Here is a 27,886-nt window from a genome sequence, read left to right on the forward strand (position 1 = left end):
CAAAACTCAGATTTATGAAAGTGTACAATAATCACTTTATTGTGTCTGTATATCAATGTCACAACACAAAATTGGCCTCAGAGTAAAAAAAAAAAAAAAAAAAATCAAAACTGCTCCAAAAATAACTCAAGCTTCAAGAGTTCATTTGTTTCACATGGTGAAAACACAAACACACATTAACTCAACTACGAGGTTCAATCAGACAAACATCAGGGCAGAGTCTTCTTCAGCATCACTCCCTCATTTCTCCATCTTCTTCTTCTTCTTCTACACCTCGGATGTACAAAACATTATTACACCTGTGGGCATGAAACACTGCTGTTAGCACATAGCACTCTCAGAACAAGCTGCCAATTTCAGGAAGTGTATGAATCCTGCAGTGCACCTTCGCTTCCATCACAGATTTTTTTGAGATGTTAATTGTTAGCAAAAGTTAGTTAAAACAAGTTTCTGTTTGGCTTTTTAGTGATGATTTAATGGCAAGATCCCTCCCTCTTATTTTATATTATCTTGGTGACTAACTAAATTATTCATTTATTAAGATAACTCTAGTGTCCTAGTTATAGAAGCGAGATGAAAAGATGTTTAAGCTTTAGAACATACCTGATGAGCACTTCGCCAAGGTGACCTGCCAATGCTCCATCCACAAACTCTTCTGTGTTTGCCAGCTGTTAGAAAATCAGGAAATTGTGTGTAATGCAGAGATTAAAATGTCACCGACAAAAGGGTATTTGCACTTTCAAATGCCATTTGGTCGACAGACACAGCCTCAGGAATATGAACACTTGTTTCCGCTGGTTTAAACGATTTAAAACTAAGAAAACAGAAATAAGCCATCCCACAGAACTTATACTGCGGAACAAGAGACGCTGTCAGCAAAATATAAACCATAAATGTTTGTCACACAAAAAATAATGTATGAGCAATACGATAAATCGTAACACGCGTTCTATCCCCCCCCCTCCTAAACAGACCAAATTCTGAACTGAATTTGGTGCGCAAGTGATTCACAAAGCAGCTTCAGAAATAAGTAAAATATTTGCCCATTTTGTAGCTGGCATTAAATTCAGCACAAAACTGAAGATCTGAAACGTACGTGAGCATAAAATTCTCAGTTTGTTTTATTGAATCTTGTACGTTACGTGAGGAGAAGGTTCTCAGTGCTGATTGAACCTGTAGCTGCATCAGGGCGTCATAAGCACATCTTTCATTAAAAGTGTGCAAGTTTAAACAGCTTAGTCAAAATATTGCAAAAAAATATGAAATTAACTGAAAAGCAAACTGTTGTGAACTTTTATATTTACTTAACCTGTGGAAAAACAGTCCACAATATCCCAAATGAACTTTATTAAATTATCTGTTTAAGTAAGACTGGCAGAAAGATGACCTTACCTGCATATTCATGTACCCGTCCACAGAAACCAGATAGCCCTTATACTCCATACCCCACTTCAGTTTGACCATCACTGGCTTTCCTGTCAGACCGTTCAGGAAGGGTTTTGGGTTCAGAGGTAAACTCTAAGAAGAAAAAAAGAGGACTAGTTGGTATATACATTATTTCCTACATTCACTATCTACTACATGAAATACTGTAAACTGCACAACTGCCAACATTTCCTACATCACTACTTACTGCTGCAATGAATGTTGTCTTCTAAACTGCAAATTCAAACCAACTTTAATTAAAAGTTGCTGTATTTCTGAGAGAGAGGCAGCTGCTGGTGTTGATTAATAGTATACACAGTCACTTCTCATCGTTTTGTTCATACTGCTGCACTCCAGGAGGCCAAACAAGCCACAATATGTGTACGGCTGAAAACTGAAAACTAAAGCTTTTAGTTCGAGCAGGTTTTACTGTGTTGAGTTAAATTTTAAGACTTTAAAACGCAGTTTGATGTGAATTTCTTTGCAAACAAACCAGGCGAGCTCGAGCCCAAAGGCAGTGTAACTTCACTCTAAATGAAGAGGTGTATTAAACACCGCATATTAATGATTATACAAACAAACACTAAACACTTAAAACACCGCATTAATGCGTAACTTTGAACAGGTCATTTAGTCGAAGTTATGAATGAGACGCTAACACGGCTAATGCTAACTAGCTAACAGGCTGCTCTGCGCGGTTATAACAAAAACAATCCCACAAATCCTCTAATACTGTTACATCTAAACATTTCTAAACCATACTCACCATTTCGCTTGTAGTTCAAACACGTATCACGAGTGGAAAAACTTAATATTTGACGTCTCTTTCGTCGTGGTTACGTTTGCGCTTCACAAACACGCGTTAGCGCCGAACCGGAAGTTGGAAGCTTTGACTTCCGAGGACTCCTCCTGTTTGTGCACACCGCCACCCGGTGGTCAGAGGGCCACACTGCGATGTCAAAAGCCTCCACTGAAAAACGCATGTATGCAGTTCAAATAATAGGAAACACCAGATTGTGTAAGATCAGATCAAATAAACTTCATTCATCCCCAAAGGGAAATTCAGGTAGTTTTGTAGTTAATTAGTCAGTAATAAATCCGGAGTCTGTCCTCATCTGCCATTGGCTCAGGTGCTGTAGAGCCTGGTGACAGTGGGGATGAAGGATCTCCTGTGTCGTTCAGTCCTGCAGCTCAGCTCAGCGAGTCGTCCACTGCAGCTGCTTCTCTGCTCCATCCAGATGTTGTGAAGGGGATGGCCAATGTATTCCAGGATGGACTCTCCCTTTTTCTTTGTGCATCTCTTCACCACAGCCTCCAGTGAGCCCAGCCTCATTCCAGTCACTGAACCAGCTCTTTGCACCAGTTTGTCCAGCTGCCTTGCTTCTGCTTCTGCTTTATGCTGCCGTCCCATCAGACAGCAGCATAAAGCAGCACCATAGATTGGCTGCCATAGTTTGGTAAAACGTGCAGCATCTTCCTGCAGACATCTAAGGAGGAAAAGTCGTCTCTGCCCTTTTTCATATTGAACATCTGTGTTAAGTGACCAGTCCAACTTATTGTCCAGGTGTACACCGAGACATTTGTAGGCTGGCACCACTTCAATGTCCACACCACACATGCTGACTGGAGGGGGCTTAGACCTTTGAAAATCCACCACCCACCTCCTTGATTTTACAGAGGTAGTTTTTGTGAGTCCAGTCACTGAAGGATTTTATCAGGCCTCTGTGCTCCTCTTGCTGTCAATGCCCGATACTTGCAACAATCACAGTATCATTTCTGCACCAGGGAGGAACATTTCATAACTAAGACGTTACCTAATCAATGTTTTACTTTTATGAACATGCTGAATTTGATTTATTACATAAGTATGTTATTCTCTTAAGTCAACATAAAGTGACAGTTGATCACTGAATGAACTTTTGTGTTTTTCCACTTTGACTTGAATCTTGCTAAATAATTATTCAGTAACTGAAAACTTGGACTCGTTTAGTAAGAAAAAGTGAAATGACTGTCATATCTGGGTTTTGCTGGCTCTCTGTCTGGGCAGCTACTTCTCTCCAGGCACAAACAGCCTGGAGATTTCACTCATTTTTCTGCGTTGAAGCGTTTAACTGCTACTAAAGTATCTACAAGTTCAAACCTGATACTCTGGATAAAACTAACGTCTGACTTCCTACAGTGAAGGGCTGGGCTCTGTCAGAAAATTCCTCTGAAATTGTCCTGGAGGGATTTTTTTTTTTTTGCATGTTTGAAATATTCGTGTCCTTACATCATTTACCCTATTTTCTTCTCTCTGCTTTTGACTTGTCCTACATGTAATTAACCAATCTGTCAGTCACCGTGTCAGTTATGGCGTGTTGACAGTGTTGTGGGTGTACGCTGAGAGCAGGGGCAGTGCTAGAAGGGCGGCAGCGACCACGACGAGATGCAAAACAAGTGCCAAGAGTGTTAAAATGATTGCAAGTTGACAGAAAGTAATCACAAAGTCACAAAATAACAACAAAGACAAAAGAAACTATGAAAGTCACAAAGGGGTTAAAAGACAAAAAGCAAACAGAAAGACACAAGTGAAAAAGGAGCAAAGATGCAAATCTTTGGTTCTGTGGTCATTTTGTGTCTCTGCAGTGTGTCCACATCTCTTTGTAGTTGTTTGTTGAACTTTGCAGCAAGAAAAGTTAACAGTAATCTCAGACAGAGGGTCCACAGACCCCTCAGGCCCCTGGGCCTGTGCCCGGTAGGCCGGTTCAGTAATCCGTCCATGGAAACTAGGGTCTAAAAGAGCTGAAATCTCAGAGAATGATCCTACTTTTCTTCTTCACAAAGAGGAGGACCAGTGACTGCAGCGGGGCAAAACAAAGTGAACAGGTGAGATAGTTTCATTTGGCTCGCTGCTTATTGGACACGGGTCAGAGGCTCAGAAAGCAGGTTATGGTCCGATTACACAGGAGACAGTGAAGCCAAAGGCGTGCTGTGTTCAGTGGAGCTTGACCCAAATGGGCTGGAGCTGAAAGAACAGTTTTCCAACATCAGATTCCTACCAGAAATCCTTTTGTTTTCTTTGTACCACTACTGAGCACTGGGGGGCACACTGCAGCCTGCACACGGTCTGTGTCTCATATGGTTCATGCAGGCTGGAACACAAGCTGAGGTTTGTCACTAACAATCTAAACTGTGGTTGTTTAAAAGCTTGTTTTAATGCATTAAACTGTTTATTTTACACATACAAATTCCTTCATCCTGCCCTCTCTTCTTTTTATGGGCTATTACACAGCCAGTGTTAGGAACAGAAGGTCATGTGGAAAACAGAACTGGAATTAAAAAGCCTGCATATTTCACTGGTTTTGTATGGGCACCAACAATGTTGTCAACAAAAGGGTTCAGTCGAGCAGCCGGTCTGTGTGATTCAAAGTGAGTCAGCGTTACTTTGTGTGTGTGCAATTTTCCTCCATCCACAGCCAATTAATCAGAGAACGTGGGACATCTGCTTCTGTTCTACATTAATAAAGTTTGATCAAATCCAGTAATTAAAATCAATAGTCTATAAATATAACTATAAACCATAAGTATTTTTGTTTTTGATAAGTGATAGAAAAGTATTCAGATCCATCCAACCATCATCTGTACCTGCCTATTCCTATTAAGGGAATCTGCTGGAGCCAGATCAGTATTTAAGTGTAAAAATACACAAAGTAAAACTATATAAGTATTATCAGAAATGTATTTTAAAAGGAGTATAAGCACTAATTTTGCAAAATTGTCCATTTTTAATTGTGTTAAAATTCTCAAGCTCCAAACTGAAATGTTTATTTATCTGATTTCTCTACTTAACACTTTTAATCAAAGTCTTACTGTTACGTTGCTTTAATGTCTGAATACGTTTTCCACCTCTATATGTGTCTTTAATCTGTTGTCTTCTAAACTGCAAATTTAATATTCTATATTTCTGAGTGAGAGGTAGAAATATATCCCCGCCCCCCCCCCAGAGGTCCGGGACCCTCATATGTGCTGCCCCCTGGTGTGAGGAGCAGGTTGTGAGCTCCATCCATGCCAGCTCTGTTCCTTTAACGCGGAGGAGAGGCGGAGCTGCTGTCACTACACAACCTCTGCGTGTCTCTGCGCTCCTTAGAAATAGATCTGCGGGGCAGAGCGGGCAGCGGGCTCTCACTGTAGGGAAATGAAACGCTCTGCAGGTCCCGGAGCAGCACACGAACTGGGCAGACCCGTTCACTTCTCCTCCTCTGCGGCTCTTTTGCTCTCTCAGCGGGACATCACACACCGTCCGGGATCATGTTGTTTTCTCCTCCGACTGAGTTATTCTCGTCTTATTGGGTCGCGGCTGAGTGAAAGAGAAAGTCCACACTGGATTTGAGCCTACGCACTTCACGCATGAGATCTTTGCATATTTAATTTCTGAAGCGGATTATCTGGATCAGTTTCCTGCCTCTTCTCTCACATTTTGGATTATTCCCGCAACAAGGAGATATGTTGTTTTTATCTGTGATCTGTCTGGCCGTGCTGTCAGATGCAGGTAAGTGTTGTTTTGTCATCAGACATCCTTATTCTCAGGGTTAGAGTCACTGCTGCAACTATGAGCCGTTTCTTCTCAGGGTCAAGTGCAGCAATGCAAAACTCGCTTGAATTTTTAGGCAATTTAATCTGTGACTGGGAGAGTTTCTCCTTTGGATTTCTGATAATTGAGCCTGTATATATTAAAGGTTCACAGTTTATTTTAGAATAATAGACTAAATAGCCTCCGGTTCTCATAATTAACCTCATGGGAGAACAGAACAATAGAGGACAGGCTGGAGTCTCATTGTTGTTCAGTTGCACTGATTTAGATGAAAGTTTGGTATAAAAGTTTTAAAAAATGGGGATTTTTCATTTTAAATTGCATCTACATCCCTGATTTACAAACTCTGATACTGAAGTTCCTGTGAAATCAAACTTAGCTGACTTTAACACAGTCTCACTCTCTTAGTTACTCATTCAACCCTATTACTTAGCACAGTGGGAGAATGAATCTAAATTATTCTGTAAAAGGCTTCACTCTTCCTCCCATGACCTCCCCACCTGCAGACAGTTATGTAATTCAGCATGAACTCCTGTCTAATTAAAACATCCTTTAGGAAAAAAAAAACTTTCTCTATGTAAAAGTTAATTATTTTCGCCTTTGAAGTTTAGTATGAGTCTATCTGTGTGGTCTTTTACGTCAAAAACAAAGAGCTCTCCAAGTTTAAAATATTAAATCTACTTTAGAAGATGACACTGTGGCCCCTCGGGGAGGGGGGTTGCAAAGCGTCTGGAAGGCGTCTGAATACTGCTCATCCTCTCTGAGCTGCCAAACCTTATCTGTGTCACACGGGCTGCAGTCTTTGGCAGACAGGTGCACAATGCCTCTATTATCCCTTTTGCATAACGTTTCCGATTGAGGTAAATCACTTGACTTGTGTACACACACTGAGTCACTCTTATTCTCAGCTCACCCATTTGCTCTCACCCTGTTATTATAATCTAGATTTAGGTGTGTCTGTTCGTTGGAAGAATCAGCAAACTACCTCGGAAATCCTCCAGACCTGCATAGAAAGTCTGGGGGTTAACGTGGAGCATTAAATTCTGACTAACGAGACATTTTTATTGGTTAATATGGTCAGTTATTACACATAGGTCACAAAATATCAGCTCGGGGGGGAAGAGTTGTCCGAAATGTTCTTCCTATTAAAATATGGACTCGAAAGTTCAATTCACGCAAGTTACAGGAAAAACCTTCTCTAGTGGTATTTATTCACACAGATTCCTTTATTCTCTCTACCAAGAAAACAGCTGCACTGAAGCTGTTGACAGTGAAATCTGTGGATTATTGAGTGTAAGACGGACTGATTCTGGAAAGCTCAGCTCCCCCGAGGCAGAAATCTCACAGACAGACACCTCACAAGCTGGATAAACAAACTAAAATGAAACTTCTGGTTAAATGCCACTAGAAGTAAGTTATTTGGGTAACGTGACTCTTTAACCTGAGGTATACTGAGCGCCACACCTTGCTGTGCCCACCTGGCATCCACAATTTCAGTCTTTTTTCTTGTTATTCCGCTTATGTCACCTCTGTCTACACTGGACATAAACTTCTCTTATTTCTCTCCCTCCATCCAGGTCTGTCGGTGGAAATGTTTCGTGCAGGTGTGGCCCCTCGATGTGAGAGCCGGGCCTGCAACCCCCGTATGGGTAACTTAGCCCTGGGCCGCCGGGTCCTGACGCAGACCGTCTGTGGCAATAATGGCACCGAGCTCTACTGCTCATACTCCGACCCCAACGCCAACCTGGCCTGCAGCGCCGGCAAATGCGCCAAGTGTAACGCTGGCCTGCCGCTTCTGTCTCACCTGGCCGGAGCCATGTCCGACTCCTCCTTCCGTCACCCCAACACCTGGTGGCAGTCAGCAGAGGGGGTGGAGTCTGAGACAGTCCAGCTGGATCTGGAGACTGAGTTCTACTTCACACATCTCATCGTTGTGTTTCGCTCGCCGAGGCCTGCAGCCATGACCCTGGAGCGCTCGCAGGATTTTGGGCAAACATGGCGGATGCTTCAGTACTATGCCAGTAACTGCAGCGCCATCTTTGGGCTGGAGGAGGGAAAAGCAGGAGTGGGCCGGGACGGGGCCACCTGCACATCTAAATACTCAGGGGCTTATCCCTGCAACAGGGGAGAGGTGAGGAGGAAGCTGAGTCTCTTCTGTCCAGATTGTGTGATGTGCAAATGCAGAATCCACTAGAATGAGTCTGAAGCAAAGTTAAGTCAAGCTAATGTCCAGTTCATCTCAGAGGCCTTCACATTCTGTTCAACATACATTACTTGCTATTCTGAAGCATGAAACCATCTGCACCTACTGTATGGTAACCCTACTTACTGTACACACAAGGGGCTCAGAGGAAATGAATGCAGCTTCCTGAGGAATCATCACCCAGATTCAATGAGTAACAGCTCCACACCTGCCAACATCAACAACCTGGGGCTCTGTGGATAAGTGAGATTTAGCAGAAATTCCAACACAACGTCACAGACTTGAATAACTCCCACACAATCCAAATTTAAAACACCCTTGTAGTAATGAGTCAGTGAATACTGACGCTATGGAAGCTGTTCTTAAAGTCGTGAACTGCAGCTATACTAACTTTATATTAATGAAGCACAATAATGCAACCAATAATGACACCCAATGGTGCCGCACACTGCAACCAAACCTGTAAAATCTGATGTTTCTTTACACACACACTCAACACACAAAATAACTTGACAACGGTGACACCAAACACTCGCTTCTTTCAGCATTAGGCCTCACCTTCTGGGTGCAGCTTCCATGATCAGATTTGTCTTGGTTGAATTCCCAGTTTTTCTCTGAGCCTAAACACAGTAAAACCTCTGAGAAAGCAGGCTAACACAGGTGGAAACGAAGGTGGAAATAACACACCTGCAGTGAACCTGGAGAGTTTCCTGCTCACTAAGCAGATTTTTCTCCCTCTATGAATGACATCAGATCATACATGCCGTGAATGACAGGTGAACCGTGCCACTTTAGAGACATTTGCCTGTGCTTCTGTGAGATTTACAGTGCACATTACACTTCCTACTGGATCAAATTCATATCCTTCTGCAGTCAGTCACGCAACATGCAAGAGTCATATGGCACAGTTGGCTCAATGTGCAGAATGAAAGAGCATCCAGGTGGGGGGAGGCTGTGCAAGTGTGTGTATGTGCATGAGCGAGTGTTTAATAGGCGTACGTCGACTGTAGCACGAGAGGGCTTCCTGAAGTCCCTTGATGTTTAATCGAAGCAGTGTGTCGGGTGCTGCTCTGCAGATGTGTGTGAGAGCACATGCTGAGCCCGGTGCTGCTCTAGGCTCCCTGCAAAGCTCTCAGATGTGATGTGTGTTTGCGCCTCTTTGATGGGCTCTCCCTGTTACGAGTCCCTCCAAGTATTTCTGACAGCTGTTATGGTCTTAAATCAGAGTCATAAATCCTTCTCTTTATGCTGTTTCTCACTGTCAGGACTTTCACTAAATTCTTTGTATGTATGTTTATACTTTTGTGCCTTATTGCATTATTTCCTCTTCACCTTTTGTGCATCAAAGTATAAAAATAGCAGCGTTTTTCTGACTTTGCTTTGCTTCGCGTTAACTTCAGCCACCTCTGCTCGGGGGATGACTTTTGTCCTCTAACCCCTCAACTAATGACCCAGAGGTTAAAAGAGGTTAAGCAGCAGTCCAACAGACCAGCTGCTGCTCCACTGTGTTTTTGTTGTTATTGTGCATCACCTATAATATCAGTCAGACAGTGCAGGGAGATGACAAAGCCTACACTGTACAGTATGTTTAACTGTGTGTCTTAGACATCAATTCTTCTGCTTTTATATATTTAAATAAAACTTTGTTCTGAACAGTTTTGATAAAGAATGAATTTAGCACAAATTCCAAAAACACACGCCTGGCCTCTGCATCCTGGATGTGAGGATTTGCTGCTTTTTAGTATATTGGTGACTGATTAATTGTAATACGACTTTCTGTTGGGCTAATAAAGTGCTGAGTCTAGGAAAGATTTCCCTCCACTGCTTCCACATAACACAGTCAGAAATATTACTGCATCAATAATCTGTAAGCCAACATTAAAGAACAATACATAAAGGAGCATCACTGATTAACTTCATTTAAAGGTGCTTAACAGATCGTGTTTCATGTGTGTTTCTTTAGTTTCTATCAAAGCATGTTGGGCTGTCATACATGTGAGTGTCTGGAGTGAAGAAGAGGAGGTGGAGGAGGTGGGTGTTGTAGCTGGGAGCGATTACAGGCAGCAGCTATTCTCAACTTTCTGCCTCTTTTCTTTCCCCTGCAAACATGAAAGCATGTCATCTCTTGTGCTGAGAGCTTTTCATGTTCACCTGTAATGTAGGGAAAAGGTGGTGTGTGTGTGTGTGTGTGTGTGTGTGTGTGTGTGTGTGTAATATGCAGGACTCCTTGTCTTATTTATGAGGTCAACTGAGCTGGAAGAATGTGAGTGTTTGTTATCCAGACTGACCTCCTTAAAGAAGATAGTATGGCAGACCAGCCAACACACATATTTCCTTTCTTTTCTACAGTTCCTCGAGCACACACACACACACACACTTGTCCATGCCCTTTCAGATAAACACATACAGTCGGTGCTCTGTCTGTCTGCTGGGAAGGAAGTGCTGTTGCTCTGATGGATGTTGGTACTGTTGGCTAGACACCCATCCCCCTCTCAGCTTCCCTGTCTGGCTTTCTCCTTCCATCAATGCCCATTGTGCATGTTTACCAGATTACAGTTCAGACTTCTTTGATGGAATTAGGCCTGATAAATTCAGACTTAGTTCAGTCTTCAGCCTGAAACAGGAAGAAAGATTATGAGTGGACACATGGCCCACAGTAAACTAACTGCTTGGAGTCAGACTAAATTAAAATGTGGCTCATTTGGCATCAAATTTGTTGTATATTTCACAACAGGTAAAAAGTAAAACTTCACCTACAGCATTTGCTTTCAACTTAACATATACATTTATTTTTGGTTGTTTTAAACTTCTATAAATATACTAATAATTAATACCCTTAACATAACCAGCTTTACTGGTGACCTGTCCAGGGTGTACCCCTGCCTTTCATCCAAAGAGAGCTGGGATAGGCTCCAGCAGATCCCTGTGACCCTGGTGGCAATAAGTGGATACAGATGACGGACGGATAACCAGCTTTCTCCCACTTTAGCTACAAAGCAAAATTATACTTAAAGGTTCCCTCATGAAACAAACAACTGTTTCTTGAAAACACGTTATGTACAGTCTTGTCACTCAACAAATCCTATAAATTCTTCCTTCTTCACTGGACATTTGTGAACCTGCACTGTTAATTGCAATATTTCTAGCAGTCTTCTTTTCATCCTTTTGCTCCTTGCATCACCAGAAAGCACAAACAAAAACAAGGCACCTGCTATTCAAAACACTGACTTTTCAACAATGTCCTGTTATGATAAGCACAGCTGAAGAAATGCTTCATGTAATGGAAGTGGGGTGAATAAGGCAACAGAAACTGTTGAATACTTCAAAATAGTTATCAGTTAAACAGCAGGATTTAAAATCTCACTAAAAAAAACTGTATTTCTGTGATTTAGAGTAACATAAACATGGGTGTCATCAGCATATTTGCTGACACTAATATTTTGTCTCCATTTCAAGGAAATCTACAACACAGGATTGTGTAGTAAAAGCTCCAATAAGAATCCAGAACTGCAATGTTATTTTGTGTGCATGCCAGCATGGTTATGTTTGTGTGTTGGTGTTGCTGTGGTGTCGCTGGGTTGTCGCAGGCCTTTTGTCCAGCTCTGAGTTATGTGAAGCTGCATCTCCGTCCCTGTCTTTGTCTGGCCCTGCTCTCCGTGCTCTCCCGCGGACCGGCGCCCCTCATCCTATTTGTCGTGTTCTCTTAATTACAGACCACAATGCCACGACCCTTTGACCTTTTTACAACAATGGAGAAATTAATAGTGCTCCTCCCATCACAGGCTCTCAGCCAGTCATCCAGCCAATGAGGAAGCTGCATGGGGGCTTTACATGCATCTCAACCAAAACTCACACAAACACACACTACACACCCAATGATATCAATGACAGCCAGGAACGACAACAACACACTTTAGTAAAGAGACAGTGCAAATACACATTTGGACATACACATTTCTTTCACAGCAAGAGTTGAGGCAGACACCAACTTTTTCCCCCTGGCAACAGGAGTAGTGCTTTGGTTGCTAGTGGCATCAGTAGCCATGGTGATGGCAGCCGTCATCGATTTAAAGGATGTCCAGGGACCAGATAGGGTGAAGAGAGTTAAAAAGTTGAAGAAATGTTGGGTGCACTCATTTAAGGACACCCAGCACCCTTACAGTTATGTGAGGACAGAATTAATAGTACTGGGGTGCAAGGTCACAGTTTAGCATATACTGTAATTGACACCAAAACAAAGCCCCATTAACATGACACATGTAGTGACATGAACAGCATCAAAGTACCTGATTGTGCAGCTGAATACACCTGTCGAACCCCTCTAAATCATGAAGTGAAGCTGTGAGAAATCCAAAGTGTCCCATCTGCTCTTTTCTGCTCTTAAGCATTTTGTTATTCTGCAAAAGGAAACCAAAGAGGCAGAAAGCCATAAATACCAAGTCCAACAAAGAGGAACCTTCTGGAGGAAGAAATAAGGATGTATGAGATTATATGTTAAAGATTATCCCAAGGATGGGACAGTCAAAAGTTATTATAATAATTAACTATAAAGTAACGATAAAAAGTCCACATCACAAGCCACTACTGAAGCAGTGTTCACACATTATTCACCAACAGTCTAAATTAGCTTCTTCTGCTAAGTGGTGTCACATTAAGTAAAAACCTGTTATACATAAGTGTATAGTTCTTTTTGAAGTTAGTTGAACTGTATTGAGGTTTAAATGGGATTTTATTTAGATCTACTGCCACTGATATAGACTTTGTGATCAGTGTTTGTTGAAACGGACATATTGCAGCCAGAAATTCCTGATATACCTGACTTGGACCTAAATCTCTGAAGTTAACATGAACACTTTTCCAGACTTCGTTGCTTGAAATTATGGTGATAAAGGATGATAATTGTTAGATGATAATTGGAAGGATTCTTTTGCTGCCAGAAAATCTGTAAACTACTGGAATTAACACAACCTGCCTCCTTCTTTGACCAACAGATGATCTACCGAACACTTCCAAAGTGGGAGCACCTGGATCCGTTTGGAGTGGAAGGCCAGCAGCAGCTGAGGGTGACCAACATACGGATCCGGTTGCTAAAGCACCAGTCGTGTCCCTGCCAGGCCAAAGACCTCGCCTCCACACATGAAGCTCTTCCAACCAGACACTTTGCCATCTACGACCTGATAGTGAAGGGAAGCTGCTTCTGTAATGGACACGCCGAGCAGTGTGTTCCTGCACCGGGATACCAGCCCATCAGAGACCGGACCAACCATGTGGTGAGTGAGCAGCAATGAGCACAGATTTTAACAGATTACAATCTATAAAATGGGAGAGATCTGCACACACAAACACTCCCAGTGTTCACTGTGTGTTGTCTAATGAGGCTCCCTTCATTTCCATCATAAAATATCACTTTAGGCTTCTTCTTTACGTTTTAAGCACAAACATCAATTCTTGATCTTGGAAATGGCGGATACGCAAAACAATCTTAACCCAAGGTCAACGTACTAGACTTTTCTGGTGCTCTTAACCACTTCCCATGGCTTCCTTTAGTGGAAGGAGTTTGCTCAGCTGCAACATCATCTCATAAGTAATGAAATTCAATCACAATAAAAGCCGCCAACTGAACAAATGCCTGCTAATGAAGAACATTAGAGGCAGTTGAGAGCTCTGGATGAAGTAGGTTAGTGGATCTTGAGCTAATCTTATTTTCCAAAATCACATTTGGTTCCTTTTACTGTCATATCAATGCCATCAATTACAAACCAGTAGATGAAGCATGAAACCAAGGGGCATGACACAGCCCTGTTTCATTTGATAGACATGACCAGGTGTGTGTGTGTAAATGCTATTTTAATAATATCACATTACCAAGAAACTGGGAGAATGTCCTATAAATGTTAGTTACAGCTCGTCTGCAGCTTAGTCCACTATCGCCCATTATTTACCATATCATGCTCTACATTTATATTTATATTATATTTTATTATATTTTATTTTTGAGTGTCTGAATTCTGGCTGTGAAATCTAAGCACACAATAAAATCTTAAAAATCCAAAAGATGGCATCCATGACATGTACAATACTTTTTGTTTACAATTCCACAATGCAATGTGTGTCCGCAATGTCCGTTTACTGCCAATAGAAATTACATTTGTACAGAAACTATTTAAATATTATTATTTGAGCATGAACATACATTCTTGTTCTTAGGCAACAAAATCTGAGTCTTTTTCAGTGAGTTATGATATATCTCAGTTTGTACAAAGCCCTGGGCCTTGAGTTAAGGTTTATTCAGTCTTTATTGTTGTTTTTTATGGGGAGGGGGAGTGGGGAGGGGATTTCCCCTTACAAGTAATTATATCTCCAGTGCAAATTGAATTGTTTCAAATACTAATTTACCACTCTTTGTTTTGACACACTGACATTTCACTTCCGTTCTTTAAGTTTTACTTGTGTTGATAATTATCATGAAGTAATCACACCCCATGGGCAGGTTTTCACTTGTTCTGATGGAAATCGAGATTATAAGGCTCGATACTTGGAGAGTAAATGGTGTGTTCACTTGGTGTTGTCAGTCGTCTTAATAACTCTCCCTCTCCTGCTTCCTCTGTTCCTCTGACTCAGTCTGGTCAGATAAACAGCTGCCTTCCACTGATAACAAACCCGGGAGATGGAGATATTGATTGAACTGGGGAATAATGATGGTGTTGATGGATGTGTGTGTGTGTGTGTGTGTGTGTGTTGATAAAGGTGTGAACAGACAGTGTTTTTGCTGGAGATTAATAAGTGTTTCAGAGCCGCCAGTTTCCTATCATTGCCATCTCTACAAGCAGAAGCCGAGCGCCTGTTCTGCTGCAATCAGCGACACTCGACAGGGAAAGTGAGTTTCCTTTACAATTTACACAAGCAAAGACAGTACTACACAAGTACATGCAGCAGAGCAAAGTCTGTCTGGAAATGGATTTTTGAGGCTGACAGCAATGTAGTTATTTGTCCCCCTATATAAACACATATCAAAACAGAAATCACTTAATATGCATATGTTGTTGTTCTCTGATGGACATACTATGCAACATTATCTTTGGTTTTCCTCTACCTCCAACAAATCATTGCCATCTAAGAACTAAAAGCAGCTCAAATCTATGCCAATATATTTGTGATATGCTAATATTGAACCAATTCATTGACTTGCCTAAGTTGAACTAATATTTAGGGCCAATACTGGACTTAAATAACATATCAGTCAGACAGCTGTCCACCTCTAAAATCATGCAATTGTGACTTATACTCTATAAAAAAAAAAAACAATAACCCCTAATTGTAGATAATTGTAGATAATTGTAGGAATATAGTAGCAGTAATTTTCTACATTTGTTTAAAGGATACTGCATATATGCTAGAAGGTAGCGGCTGATATTAATGTCTGGTATTTTACATGATGAATGAAGAAGACAAATCATTTGTCTGCTTTGCTGATACCAGCATTTTTGTAATGAGGGACAGTTGATTTATTGGATGCAGGTCTATAAATCTACTATAAAATTCCAAGTAATTCGACTTTATTACAATAACAATAAATCATTTTAATTCTTATTTCTGTGCAATATGAAACCAGGCAACTAATAGTTCTTGGCACACGTATGACCTATGGTTTGAAAAATCTTTCTTAACTGTCCTGTGCAACATTACCTCAGGTCATCTGAATGCCATGCAGGAGCGTTCGGTAAACACACAGAGGTTATATAAGTGCCTGTGTCTGCCTATCAGCACAACCCAGAGCCATCGTTACTGGCAAAACCCAAACAAGCAGAGCAGCACAAGACGGAAGATGATGGCAGAGATTACTGATCACTCAGGGAAGGGAAGGGTGTGTGTTTATGTGTGTGTGTGTGTGTGTGTGTGTGTGTCTGAGGGTATGTATTTTTCTGGTCTTTTAATAAATATGTGCGACCTTGCATGGGTGTCTTTATATCCACCAAACATACAGTGAAGCATTGTAGTCTGTTCTATTCATATTCATATTAAATACTGTGTGTGTTTGGTTTTTCTGCTGCACATGTCAGGTGTTTGCTTAAGTATGCAATGTTTTGTCTGCTCTGAGTGTGTGTGTGCAGTAATCAGCGGTGAAAGTGGTCCTGATACGTCGGGTCATTACTGCCCAGACACTGTGAGCAGGGATGAAGGGACCAGTTTGTTTGTTGTTGTTATTATTGTGCTCCCAGACCCCCACATGGGGTTTTGTGGTTCAGGGTGATTACACTGTCTGTTAGTCAGCCACAAAGCCAACACACACACACACACACACACACACACACACACACACACACCCCTAATCGCATCCAGGAGCAGCTACTGCAGTCAGGGTGTGTGTGTTTTCTTTTACTGCGTTTTCTGCTTAAACTCTGTTCATTTATTTCCCTGATATTTTCCTTATACCTTTAATTTCTTTGAATTGCTTGTTCCTTAAAGAGGATTTCTGCAGATTTTACACAAAGCGTGAGATTGCTACTCAGACTGTAAAGATTCAGACTGAAACACATGGGGCTTATACAAATGATTTGTCATTCCCACAGAATTTTAAAGCTCTAATAGCTCTTTCCATGTCTCCGATTGTGAGATAGTACAGTAGGAATAACCCAATTCCTGTTATATGGATGACCCTGCATTTTTTGTTTTTGTCTGACCTCACTTACACCTTAATCACTTAATTCAAATGAAAGGGAGGAATGAATTTTTCAGTCTGAACGCAGCCTTAGCATAAATTAGCCTGTACAATCAGTAGTTTAAAGTCTAAGGTGGCTCTGGCAAAGCTTGGTCAAGTCTGATTAAACAATCCCAAAGATGTCATCACTGGCTTTGAGACAAATCTACTACAAAAAACCTGTTTGAAATTACTGCAAAACTATTTCATAGATTATAATGTAATTTGGCAGAGACACTCAATCCGTCAGGATGTGACTTTGACAGCTGTCCCATCAAAATACTAGTAAAACCAGAACAAGAACAAGAACACTTTTGATGCCCAACCACAAATAATATCTTTATTTTTAGATTTAAGAAAAGATCCTTGTTCTAAATCCAACTATTTCCCTATTATGGCTCAAAAGAGATTAAACTGGTGATCCTGACATGATCTAACAGCTATCATCAGCTTCAGGAACATTTCTGTCAGTATTCAGAATATCAGTCCGGACCTTCTGTGTCCTCTGTATTGTCGAGTTTGCATGATTGCGTGTGTGCAGTTCTCACTGTGGACATGTGTTAATTGTCCTGTATCACGACATGACCAACATGTGAAATGGGTTGAAATGCCAGCTATCTGGACCACAGCCAGATGCTACTGCTGGCCATTTCCTTTCTTCACCTCTTTCCATGTCCTCCTCCTTAGTTGCACTCTGGACGTTTTCATTAATGACTTTGTCTTTTTCATTTTAGAGGTATGTGTCATTAGGTCTCCTGCTTCCTATTTGCCTGGACCTCTCATTTGTGCAATTGCTTCCCTCGTTAGTGTGATCTGTGGTCGGTTCAGGCAGAGGGCATGTTGTTTACAGCTCTATTCCTATAGCATGTGGATGTGTTTAAGTCTTATATGAACCAAAACCATTCAGGAGTTGGTGACACATCACACTTCATGGGAAACATTTGCCAGATTTGTGGTTCTTTTGTGCATTTGCAGTTATTTTCTATGTGTGTGTGTGTGCGTGTGTAGTGTTTGTCTACCTCTGTAATCACTGTGTTATTGTGTGTCCTACATTACAGTTACACTGTGTAACATGCAACTGCCCCCCTTTCTCTAAATCATTATCCAGCATGCACGACATTCCAGCTCGCAGGAATGACAAGGAGATTGTTATTGTGCTCTCAGCGCCGCATACTTGCACTGTTCTCACACACACACACACACACACACACACACACAGAAGCAGAACTACAGGCTTTTCAAAGTGGAGGCCCGTTATTGTTTCCAGCAATGAAGCAAACAATAAATCTGCGTTCGCTACCGTCAGGCGAGGGAGAGACTGAGAAAGAGATAGAAGATGAATAAATTAGGAGGAAATGGAGGGAAAGAGGGAAAAGAGAAGCACAAAAGGTAAGAATGAGTGTGAAATCTACAGACAGAGTAGAGCCCTCATGTGGGAAACTCTCCTCTCCATCACACTGCCCTCTTTGTTCCTCACATCCTTCCTTCTCTACCTTTCTTTCATTTTGCCTGTTGCTAATGAGCTCTCTCTCTCTTTCCTTCTCTCGGTCAGGTCCATGGGAAGTGTGTGTGCAGACACAACACTGCAGGTGATCACTGTGAGCGCTGTGCTCCTCTCTACAACGACCGGCCCTGGCAGCCCGCAGATGGACTGACGGGGGCTCCGCACGAATGTCGGAGTGAGTCAAACAAGCACAGTCACACCTTTTCCCCCCACAGCAATTTCACAAGATGACATTGTGTCAACTCTAAAGTGCTGAACTGTTCCTGATGTCCAGTCCAGCACCTTGCAGGGTTGCTCTTTTCTTACTGGAGACCCAAAGACATAACAAAAAACTAATCACCATTTATTCACATTTATACTGTGGCAAAACTGTGACAACAACTGGCCAGAAATATGAAGCCACTGGCCTAACCCTGATTGTCTCCCTTTCTCACCAGAGTGTAAGTGTAACGGTCACGCACAGAGCTGCCATTTTGATTGGGTGGCGTGGCGTGAGTCTGGCCAGCGAAGCGGAGGTGTGTGTGACTGTCTGCACAACACAGACGGACGTCAGTGTCAGAAATGCAAAGCCGGCTTCTACAGAGACCCCCAGAGACCGCACACCGCCCCTGACTCCTGCAAACGTAAGACACACACATCGTCTTCAACATGTTGCTCATGACAGTGACCAATGTGACAGAGACGGGAAACAGAGTTTGGCCTCTTACCTAAATCTTTAGGTTTTATTTTGTGTGTAATGCTGCTATACTATAAATTTAACTTACAAATTGTATGCACGTGTAAATTTGCATTATGGCACAAAACAGGGAGGGTTGTGGGTCAAAGGTTTTTAACTTTCTATTGCTCCTAAAATTATACAACCACAACTGGAGTTATGCCGAGGAGGAAACCAAATAAGTTACATATGATTGACAAGCAACACAGTCTACTCTGAATTATGGCCAAATTTTGAGAAAGCCCAGCAATAACAGATCACTGGGGTGACTGGTGATCTGCCTTTATTTATTCCAGGTGTGCTATTTTATTTGTTGCGCCACAGAATTATTAATTTGTCAGTAAGTAGTGTAATTTAGTAGGATGTAGTTCACTCAACTAAAGTGCCATTTCCATTTAAAATGCAACAAAAGGTTGGTAAAACTTCAGCAACCTAAATGATAATTAAAATGACCTCACTCCAACCCCCTATATATGATCTATATTAGCAATTGATTCAAAAATGGGACAAAAAATATGACAACTCAAAAAACTACACTTTTACCCTTGTAGTTTTTGTGATTTAAATAGAGGACAAATATATTAGTCAACTATATCTAAAAACCCAAATGTCACATCTTACATTTTATTACACTGATCACATATTAAATTAGTCATCACTCCATTAGTCCCACAGAAATGTCCAGTTATATGAGAAGAGTTCAGGAATTTCACTGGTAAATATTAGCTAGCAATCTTTTCAGCAAACTGACAACATGAAACCCACAACCACGACATGTAGAACACAGTGTAAAATGTCATCAGGTATAATTAATCATAGCGGTGTTGACAAAATGCTGCTGGTATGAATCATACACACTACACTGGCACAGCGCTCTCATTCTCTGAAGGAATGCTAAGGCCTTAGATCACAAGCCGGGACGTGCTGGATAACGTTGATTCCTGATGGGCATCTGGCTCAGTGTGTGTGTGTGTGTGTGTGTGTGTGTGAGAGAGATAGAGAGAGAGAGAGAGAGAGAGAGAGAGCGAGTGAAAGAAAGAGAAGCAGCAGACAGCCCAAGCTCAATCTAAGGTTTGCATCATAGTTAATCATCAGATGAGGCATTCCTGTGTCTTGACTCAAAGCGCGACACACAACCACTGCTTGTCCATCTCGAGTTGTTTTGCCATTTCTAATCAGTGACTCAGAGCTGGTGTCACTTCATGGTGATCATTGGTGTAGACAGACAGTTGTGAGGGTCCTTTTCTGATTTTGTGAATGTGTGGTTGATGAGACAAGTGTTAAGTAAACACGAGATAATCATCCATGAACACAGAGCAGTGGCTACATCCTCGCTCTGATTATCTGTCGGATGTGACCCAGTGAGTTCAGTCCTGCAGGTATGCCGGACTCACACATGATTACTAAGGTGTGTGTGTTTATGTCGTCTCACTGAATCCAAAACAACTGTCAGACTGCACCAGACCATTAAAAAACTCCTACAGGGGAGAATATGTTTCCTATCAGCCCAATTTATCACTGAGTTGGGTGGGGTGTCATTACATTTGGGATTTATTTTTAAAATCAAATTGTCCATTACAACTGAAGTACAAACATCTTTTAGAAACTATAACCCCTATACTTCTGTAAATAAATAAATGATGGGGGGGTAAACAACACGACATGGTTCTTGCATGGACTCTGCAAACACCTGCAAACCTCTACAAATTCATAACCAGTCTGAGGAGCCAGGGTGTGCACCCATGTGCTGTACAACATCCACATATAGATCTGTAGGAGGTTTGAAAACTAAAACATCACAGTCAGCTTTCTCCTTCTACAGCAGCCTTCAAATGTCCTTGCTATAAACTTCCTGCAGTCATGGAGAGTAACAACAATACTCATGATTGCAGCTTGTCGAGCACTGCATGTACATATGCATGTTTGCAGCTACCACTTTTGCTGGAGCCTTGCTGTTCTACTCTTACTATCTCTATGAGCCTTGATTCAGGATCTTCATGGATGTCTTTGGCTGCAGAGGTATACTGTTCCTCAATATATTTCTCCAGTGTCTTTATCACAAGCCACTTTGGAAACATAAGTGCTAGCTTTGCTCTCATAATGTCACAGATTATTTATGCACCGCCTTTCTTACAACAGATGTGTTGTAGGGTCTTAGGTGTCACTGGACCTGAAAACTCACCAGAGGGGTAACCACAGAGGGTGAAAGGCTAATACTACTCCCTGACACCTGGTTGATAGACAAAGATTGATGGCATGCTCGGAGAACCCCTGAAATGAAGGTGCAGGTTATGAAACCCTGCTGCAGCCGCTCACTGACAATGGAGGAATTCCCCTCCGTCGTGAGGAACATTTTTTTCATACCAGGCTCCAAGGGGCCGAGAAAGAAAACACTCTTGTCAAGCTCCACACAAGCTCGTACACACCAAAACACTTTAGCAGGGGGGAAAGTTATAGCATGTGTTTATGTCTGTGTGTGTGTGTGTGTGTGGGGGGGGGGGGGGGGGGGGGGGGGGGGGGGGGGTTTGTTATATGCACTGGGTGTTTTTTGTGATCATTCAGGCAGGTGTCCTGTCATGTTTCACCACACGCTCATAAAGTTTTCATTGTCAGAGCTCCTGCAGCTGATGGCTTTGTTAGATACACACCTGCACACATACAGTATTTATATACAGACGTCCTTGTCTGGTGACCCCGTTCCTATGCTCAGAAGTTCTCATTCATATCCAACACATCATCACATGTGTTTTGCCACTGCATGGAACAGAGGTGCTGCTGTATTCTCTGTTAATTATTAAAGTGTGGAGGCTGCTCACTAAAACAATCGAGTCTGATGCACACACACTCCTCTGTAAAGACTAGAGCTGTAATATCTTTATGACTTTATTGATATTGCACTACTGAGTTTTACGATAAGGGTTATCTTTTCTGTGTTGCCCCGAGTTATTCGTCTGACAAATATCTGGTTTGGAGCCGAGGAAGGATGATGGGACGTTGTTCTTACTGGGCAAAGACACGTTTGTGGTGCATCAGCCTCCAATGGGAAATGTGTCATTATTCAGCAAATTCAGAGAAAACTACAGCGCTACTTTTGAAGGTTTTGTTATACACAACAGAACGTTACACTAATCTTTCACACACACCACAAACTACCAATCTGACCTCCATCACATTTCCATTTGGCAACAAGATGAGGAAGAAGAAGAAGAAGAATATTTTATGTGATATTGTATATATTTTGTCATCTAGCTGTTTTTGTGCCAAAAATATTCTACTCCAGTTTTAGATCAACCGTAAAATGTTTGAAAATAATTGTCCATTATCCAGTTGTCCATGAACTGAAAGTGAACTAATCAAAAATGCCAAACCAAAACATTAGAAAAGCAGCAAATATTCACATTTAGAAACTAGAAACAGTAAGTGGCAATTTTTCTTGATGACCTGTCTAACTAATTTATAGACTGATGATTTCTTTTATTACAGACTAAGAGGCATGCTGAAGAATAATTTCATTTGAACTTTTTAGCTGACATGGATGAGAAGCCTTTATACAAACGTCATGAACTGGAAAGTTATTTGATTGGGTCGATTGGGTCATTAAAACAGATTATTTTGACAGTGGCTGTTTCCAAAATCAACAAAGTACATTCAATCTCAGCCTTAGTGCACTGGAATATTTGTTTACAGACGTAACTTTAACATATAATGAACTTTGACTTGAGAAAACACAACCTCCTGACTTAGACCTCCTCATAATAAAACTCCATTTTAAAAATAAAAAAGGGGTGAAAGGGCAGGAACATGTTCTCTGGATGTATAGTAAATAGACTGAGTCACTTACTGCCAGTTCAAGCATCATTAAACAGCAACAAACTGCCCCAAACAATACCCCCATTTATGTTTGCCCTGGTCTTCTGCCTCTCCTTCGCCGTGTCTCCCCCCATCCTCCTTCTCGGCTGCCCCTGAGATAGAGACCCATTTATGGGGGAGGCCTGACACAAAGACAGCAGACAGTAGTTTTCTCAGACTGTTAGTGGAAACATGTGTGGGTGTTATGTACAGTGTGTGTGTCTGTGTGTAAGTGTATTGTTTTTGGAGGTTGTTTAAAGAACACCCTATCAACACAGAATTAAAGGGGACATGAGGGAGGGAGAAAGCAGTGATAAGACACAGAGAGAGACCTTTGTAATCTCCTGCAACAATACCAGGCAGACAAAAAGAAATACTTAACTCCTGGTGATAAATCAGAATTTGCAGGTCAGCAAATTGTCAGCTTAGACCTTTGGACAAAGTGCTCCAATCATTATGTTCCTTTTTTATTTAAGTTATTTTTTTATTTATTACTTTTGTCTTTTACATTTTTATTACTTCTTAATATTGTGCAGACATTCAGGATCCCCAGAGGATGTATTTGGATGAATTTGGTGATCTCAGTGTCAGCACATCACCAAATTCAATAGGATAAACATGATAAAGTATTTTTTTTCTTATTTGCAATTTAGAGAAATTGACCTATATCACAATGTAAACAAATTAATTTCACTTTTTGCTTTCCCAGCATGCAGCTGCCACCCCATGGGCTCCATGCCCTTCCACTTGGCTGACAGCTCCCTCTGCGACCCGTCCAACGGAAACTGCATCTGCAAACCTGGAGTAGGTGGAGCCCACTGTGACAGGTGCATGGTGGGATACTGGGGCTTCCATGAATATGGCTGCCGTCCATGTGATTGTGCAGGAGATTGTGATCCGTTCACTGGAGACTGTATGTTCGGGTGAGTAAAAAAAACAGGGGCCAAATCAGTTCTGTTGAACATATGTTTACAACAATGTCCCATTTATGGTTCTACATAATGTTGTAATGTGTTTTTGCAGCTCTGATCTGGACCTGTACAACTTGGAGGGAAACTCCAGTGAGCCGTCCAGAATTTTCAGAGTAGATGAACTCTTTTCTGCTCTCCACTACTCAGGTGAGACTGAGTAGGTGTGTTGTTCATCTTGTTCCACAAGCCAGTGAACAAGTGTTAATGGTTAAGAACCAAAAGTGTTGATAGGGCCTTAGAAAGACACTGAAAATTGACTGGTGTGTGTGTGTGTGTGTGTGTGGAGAGGTTCCAACTGTCCTTGTCCAAACCACCATCACCATGTGACTTCAGCTTTCACAGGCACATTCCTGTCTGGACACAAACACAGTTCTTGCATTCTTAGGATGCCATATAGTACCTGAGACCACACACACTCCAGTTATGTTACAAATATTAAATCTGTGTTATGTCCCCTGCAGAGAAGTGTGAGTGCAAAGAGCAAACCCTGACCAACAGTAAACTCTTCTGCACCATGAATTATGCATACGGTAAGAACTCTACAACTGCATTGATCCTGTGTTCACTTGCAAGTGATAAACAGGATGACAGCATTTGATAAAAGTGCCTTTTGAGAAACTGTGGCTACCTACTGGCATCTTCTTAAAAAAAACAAATGCATAATCGTTCACTGAAAGTCCTAATACATCTCCTCTCTCTGCTTGACCCTTAGTCCTGAAGGTGAAAGTGCTGTCGGCACATGATAAGGGCTCCCATGCCGAGGTAGAGGCCAAAGTTCAGAAGGTGCTGAGTCAGAACACCAAGCTGAAGATACAGCGAGGTCGAGTCACCCTTTACCCTGAGTCCTGGACCGCACGGGGCTGCACCTGCCCCATTCTCAACCCAGGTCAGACACATGTACATACTCACACACTGAATCATCTAATCATCATAAAGAAATGACCAAATAATCACACACATGTCTTAATGGACATGAAAGTCAGTAATCTTGCCATATATCTGAGCTGTGACTGGAGTTTTTAAAACTGAGATTGGTTTCCTGAGGTCCAACATTTTTTGATCTAATTTCTCAGGGATGGAGTACTTGGTGGCGGGCCACTCGGACCGTAAGCAGGGCCGCCTCCTGGTCAACATGAAGAGCTTCGTCAAGCTTTGGAAACCGAGCCTGGGGCGCAAAGTCCTCACACTACTCAAAAAAGACTGCAACTGGTAGACGGACAGATGTGACACTGGAGGACAGAAGAACACGTGGTCGGGCAAGACTGTTTTTAACAAAACAAGGCTTTATGGATTTCTGCTTGCGTGTCCTCCAGATGTGGATTACTGAATCGCACAGGATTTTGAGGGACTGGACAGATGTTTTCAACCCCTCCATTTCATTGCTGTTGTCCAATGAGAACATAAAGCTAGCGGTGGAATACACAAGCTAAAAGCACATGGGACATAATTTTATTAAGAGATATCTGTCGCACACCTGAGCAAAATCACATTCTTACATTCATATGTAGGATTCAAGCAAAATTTTCTTTGCTCATGAAATTGAGGAATTCAACACTATGACCAAGAGCTTTCTAATTTTAGTGACCGAATGCCCCCTGGACTCACTGACATATATTAAACCACAAAAATATGTTTCTTCCTCTCTGCAGCACTTTAGCCTAAGATGAACTGAGGATATGGACACACAAAGAAAGGAAGATTAAATATACACTTAAAAACTTCATAATCCCTGTCATCAACTGTGGATGGAGCACATCTGTTTGCTCTATGCTTCGTAACAGTGGACACACACACTCACAGAAGCAGGAGTGTGTGTGTGTGCTGTAGACATGATGTGCAGAGCACCCAGAGTGACGCTAAACAAGCCATACAAGCCACTACAGGTGGTTAAATCTCAGCCAGTCCAGGTGTGTCTGTGTTGAAATCAGAATTAATGGGTTTTAGCCCAAATGTGAATGTATTTGCCTGTTTTTGTGAATGTGTGTGTGTTCCTGAGATAGAGAGTGTTTGAACGCAGCGCTATATTACGAGCACAGTCCAGATTCAGTCCAGCTTTTCTTGAGGTTTGTGTACATGTTCAAGAACAACCGTTCCAATGTTTGTGATATATTATGCATTATAATTCATCATATTACACTCCACTGCTGAATTCAGAACATTCTCATTATTCCTTCCTTTGTGCTCCTGTACAGTATTATTTGTATATATCTATATAAATATTATTGTTCATCCCTCTCTTTTCATTTTTGTCCTTGTATAGTGATATTAAAGGACAGTTTATTACAGCTTGGGTCTTATTTTCAGAGGTTTGGCCATCATTTGTTTTTTATAGTCACATTGTACTTACTGGGACATCCACTGTGTGGTTTTTCACCACTGTAAAGAAGTTGGTCTACATCCCACTATATCATAACCTTACGCTCCAGCTAGACATGAGAAGCTGCTTTGACTGCCACTGTTTGAAATAAGGAAGATATAGTTTCAAAAATGACTCATAAGTTCTATCATGCAAGACCAGGAGGCTTGACAGGCGCAGCAATTGGCTGACATCTGCAAACACAGAAACAATACTACAGTGAAATATGACAAGAAACGCAACCAGTCAGTTACAGGTTTACAGGTTGTAAATGAGCCAACAAACTGAAATTCAAGCTAGAATATTCATTTTCACGTGGGTTTACAACCTTCTTTTTACCAACGTCATTATGTTCTCAGATCACAGCAATGACGTTCATGGGTAACCTCATAATATTACTGACACTGTGGCCAAAACTACAAACATGAGGCAAAAAGTGTACTAAACAAGACGCATCCTTTAGTACCTTGCAGATATCTTTCCTGGAAACCTTGTTAGAGAGTAGAGCTATCCCCAAACACAGTCATATGAACGTCAACGTTCAACAGTCGATATAACAGTCCAGGCCTTGAAATGCTTCACGCAAATTGGACAAAAATATCCTTATCACACTGCTCTCTTTCCTCCACATACACCTCCTGTTCCTCTCTGTGTGTCCCTTCAGATTAAGTCATCCATCACTCTCACTCCGAAAACGCTCTCCCCTACATTCACACAGCGCCACAGAATGTAGACCATAACAGAGAGGCCGGGGCCAGCACACACATTCTGTTTGGGTTTAGGCAGAGTGCGTGTATTCCACCGCCTCCTCGCCCGCTCGCTGTGACGTGGTTGGCAAAGAGGTGCAGACACATTCCTGGCGCGTCGTGCAACGCTCCGCGGCAGGCGGGGTTAAAGGTCATTCACCTGTCTGCTGGCCTCGCCTCACTGATGAGAGGTGAGAGGGAGTGGATGTTTTCTCACAGCCGAGGCCGGATAGTCTCTTATACTCACATTTCCTCATTCATGGCACATTCGCAGATTTGTGGCAGAGGGGTCAGGGCTCCTCCTTGTTTCTGCCGAGCGGTGCCAGACAGCAGGGGAAGGGGTGAGCGAGTGCAAAGGGGAAGAGGAATGTGACAGGAATTAATTCGGAAGTAACTAAGTACATTTACTCAAGTACTGAGATGCGGTGGGGGAAGAAGTATTCAGATCATCTACTTAAGTAAAAGTGGAAACACCAGTGCATAGTTAAAATTAAAAGTCCTGCATTCAAAATACTACTTACATAAATCTATGAAAGTATCAGCATCAAAATATACCTGAAGTACGGAAAGTAAAAGTCCTCATTGCGGTGAACGACTCATTAATGTATATGATGTTATTATAATTGTTAATGCCGTCTAATACTTTAATGTTGCACCTGGAAAAGGTGGAGTTAATGTTAACTACCTGACTTTACATGCTGTTTTAATAATCACATGTTGTGATCTAATAATTATGACTTGATTTACTGACGGGTAACATCTACATTTCAGAGAGAAACCCTTTACTTTTATCTTACAGTTGGAGTAAACCACTGCAGAGGTCGAGGATACAATGAGATGATTTAATTA

The 27,886-nt window shown here is 41.7% G+C and overlaps 2 protein-coding genes across 2 annotated transcripts; one reads left to right on the forward strand and one right to left on the reverse strand.

Annotated features, from left to right (window-relative positions):
* Window positions 1–11: 11 nt before the first annotated feature.
* On the reverse strand, window positions 12–2,329 carry snrpf (small nuclear ribonucleoprotein polypeptide F). The gene is made up of 4 exons (XM_026326639.1): window positions 2,192–2,329; window positions 1,393–1,518; window positions 604–668; window positions 12–299 (listed from the first exon to the last, which is right to left on the reverse strand). The coding sequence occupies exons 1-4, from the start codon at window positions 2,192–2,194 to the stop codon at window positions 233–235; spliced, it is 261 nt and encodes an 86-aa protein (XP_026182424.1). The 5' UTR covers window positions 2,195–2,329; the 3' UTR covers window positions 12–232.
* A 3,212-nt stretch (window positions 2,330–5,541) lies between these two features.
* ntn4 (netrin 4) lies at window positions 5,542–26,187 on the forward strand. The gene is made up of 10 exons (XM_026327419.2): window positions 5,542–5,953; window positions 7,573–8,126; window positions 13,190–13,468; window positions 18,449–18,575; window positions 18,838–19,023; window positions 23,674–23,887; window positions 23,988–24,082; window positions 24,397–24,465; window positions 24,648–24,821; window positions 25,009–26,187. Exons 1-10 carry the CDS (start codon window positions 5,908–5,910, stop codon window positions 25,146–25,148), a joined length of 1,884 nt encoding a protein of 627 aa, XP_026183204.1. The 5' UTR covers window positions 5,542–5,907; the 3' UTR covers window positions 25,149–26,187.
* Window positions 26,188–27,886: the final 1,699 nt, after the last annotated feature.

Source organism: Mastacembelus armatus, chromosome 23 (genome assembly GCF_900324485.2).
Source record: "Mastacembelus armatus chromosome 23, fMasArm1.2, whole genome shotgun sequence".
Classification (NCBI taxonomy): Eukaryota; Metazoa; Chordata; class Actinopteri; order Synbranchiformes; family Mastacembelidae; genus Mastacembelus; species Mastacembelus armatus.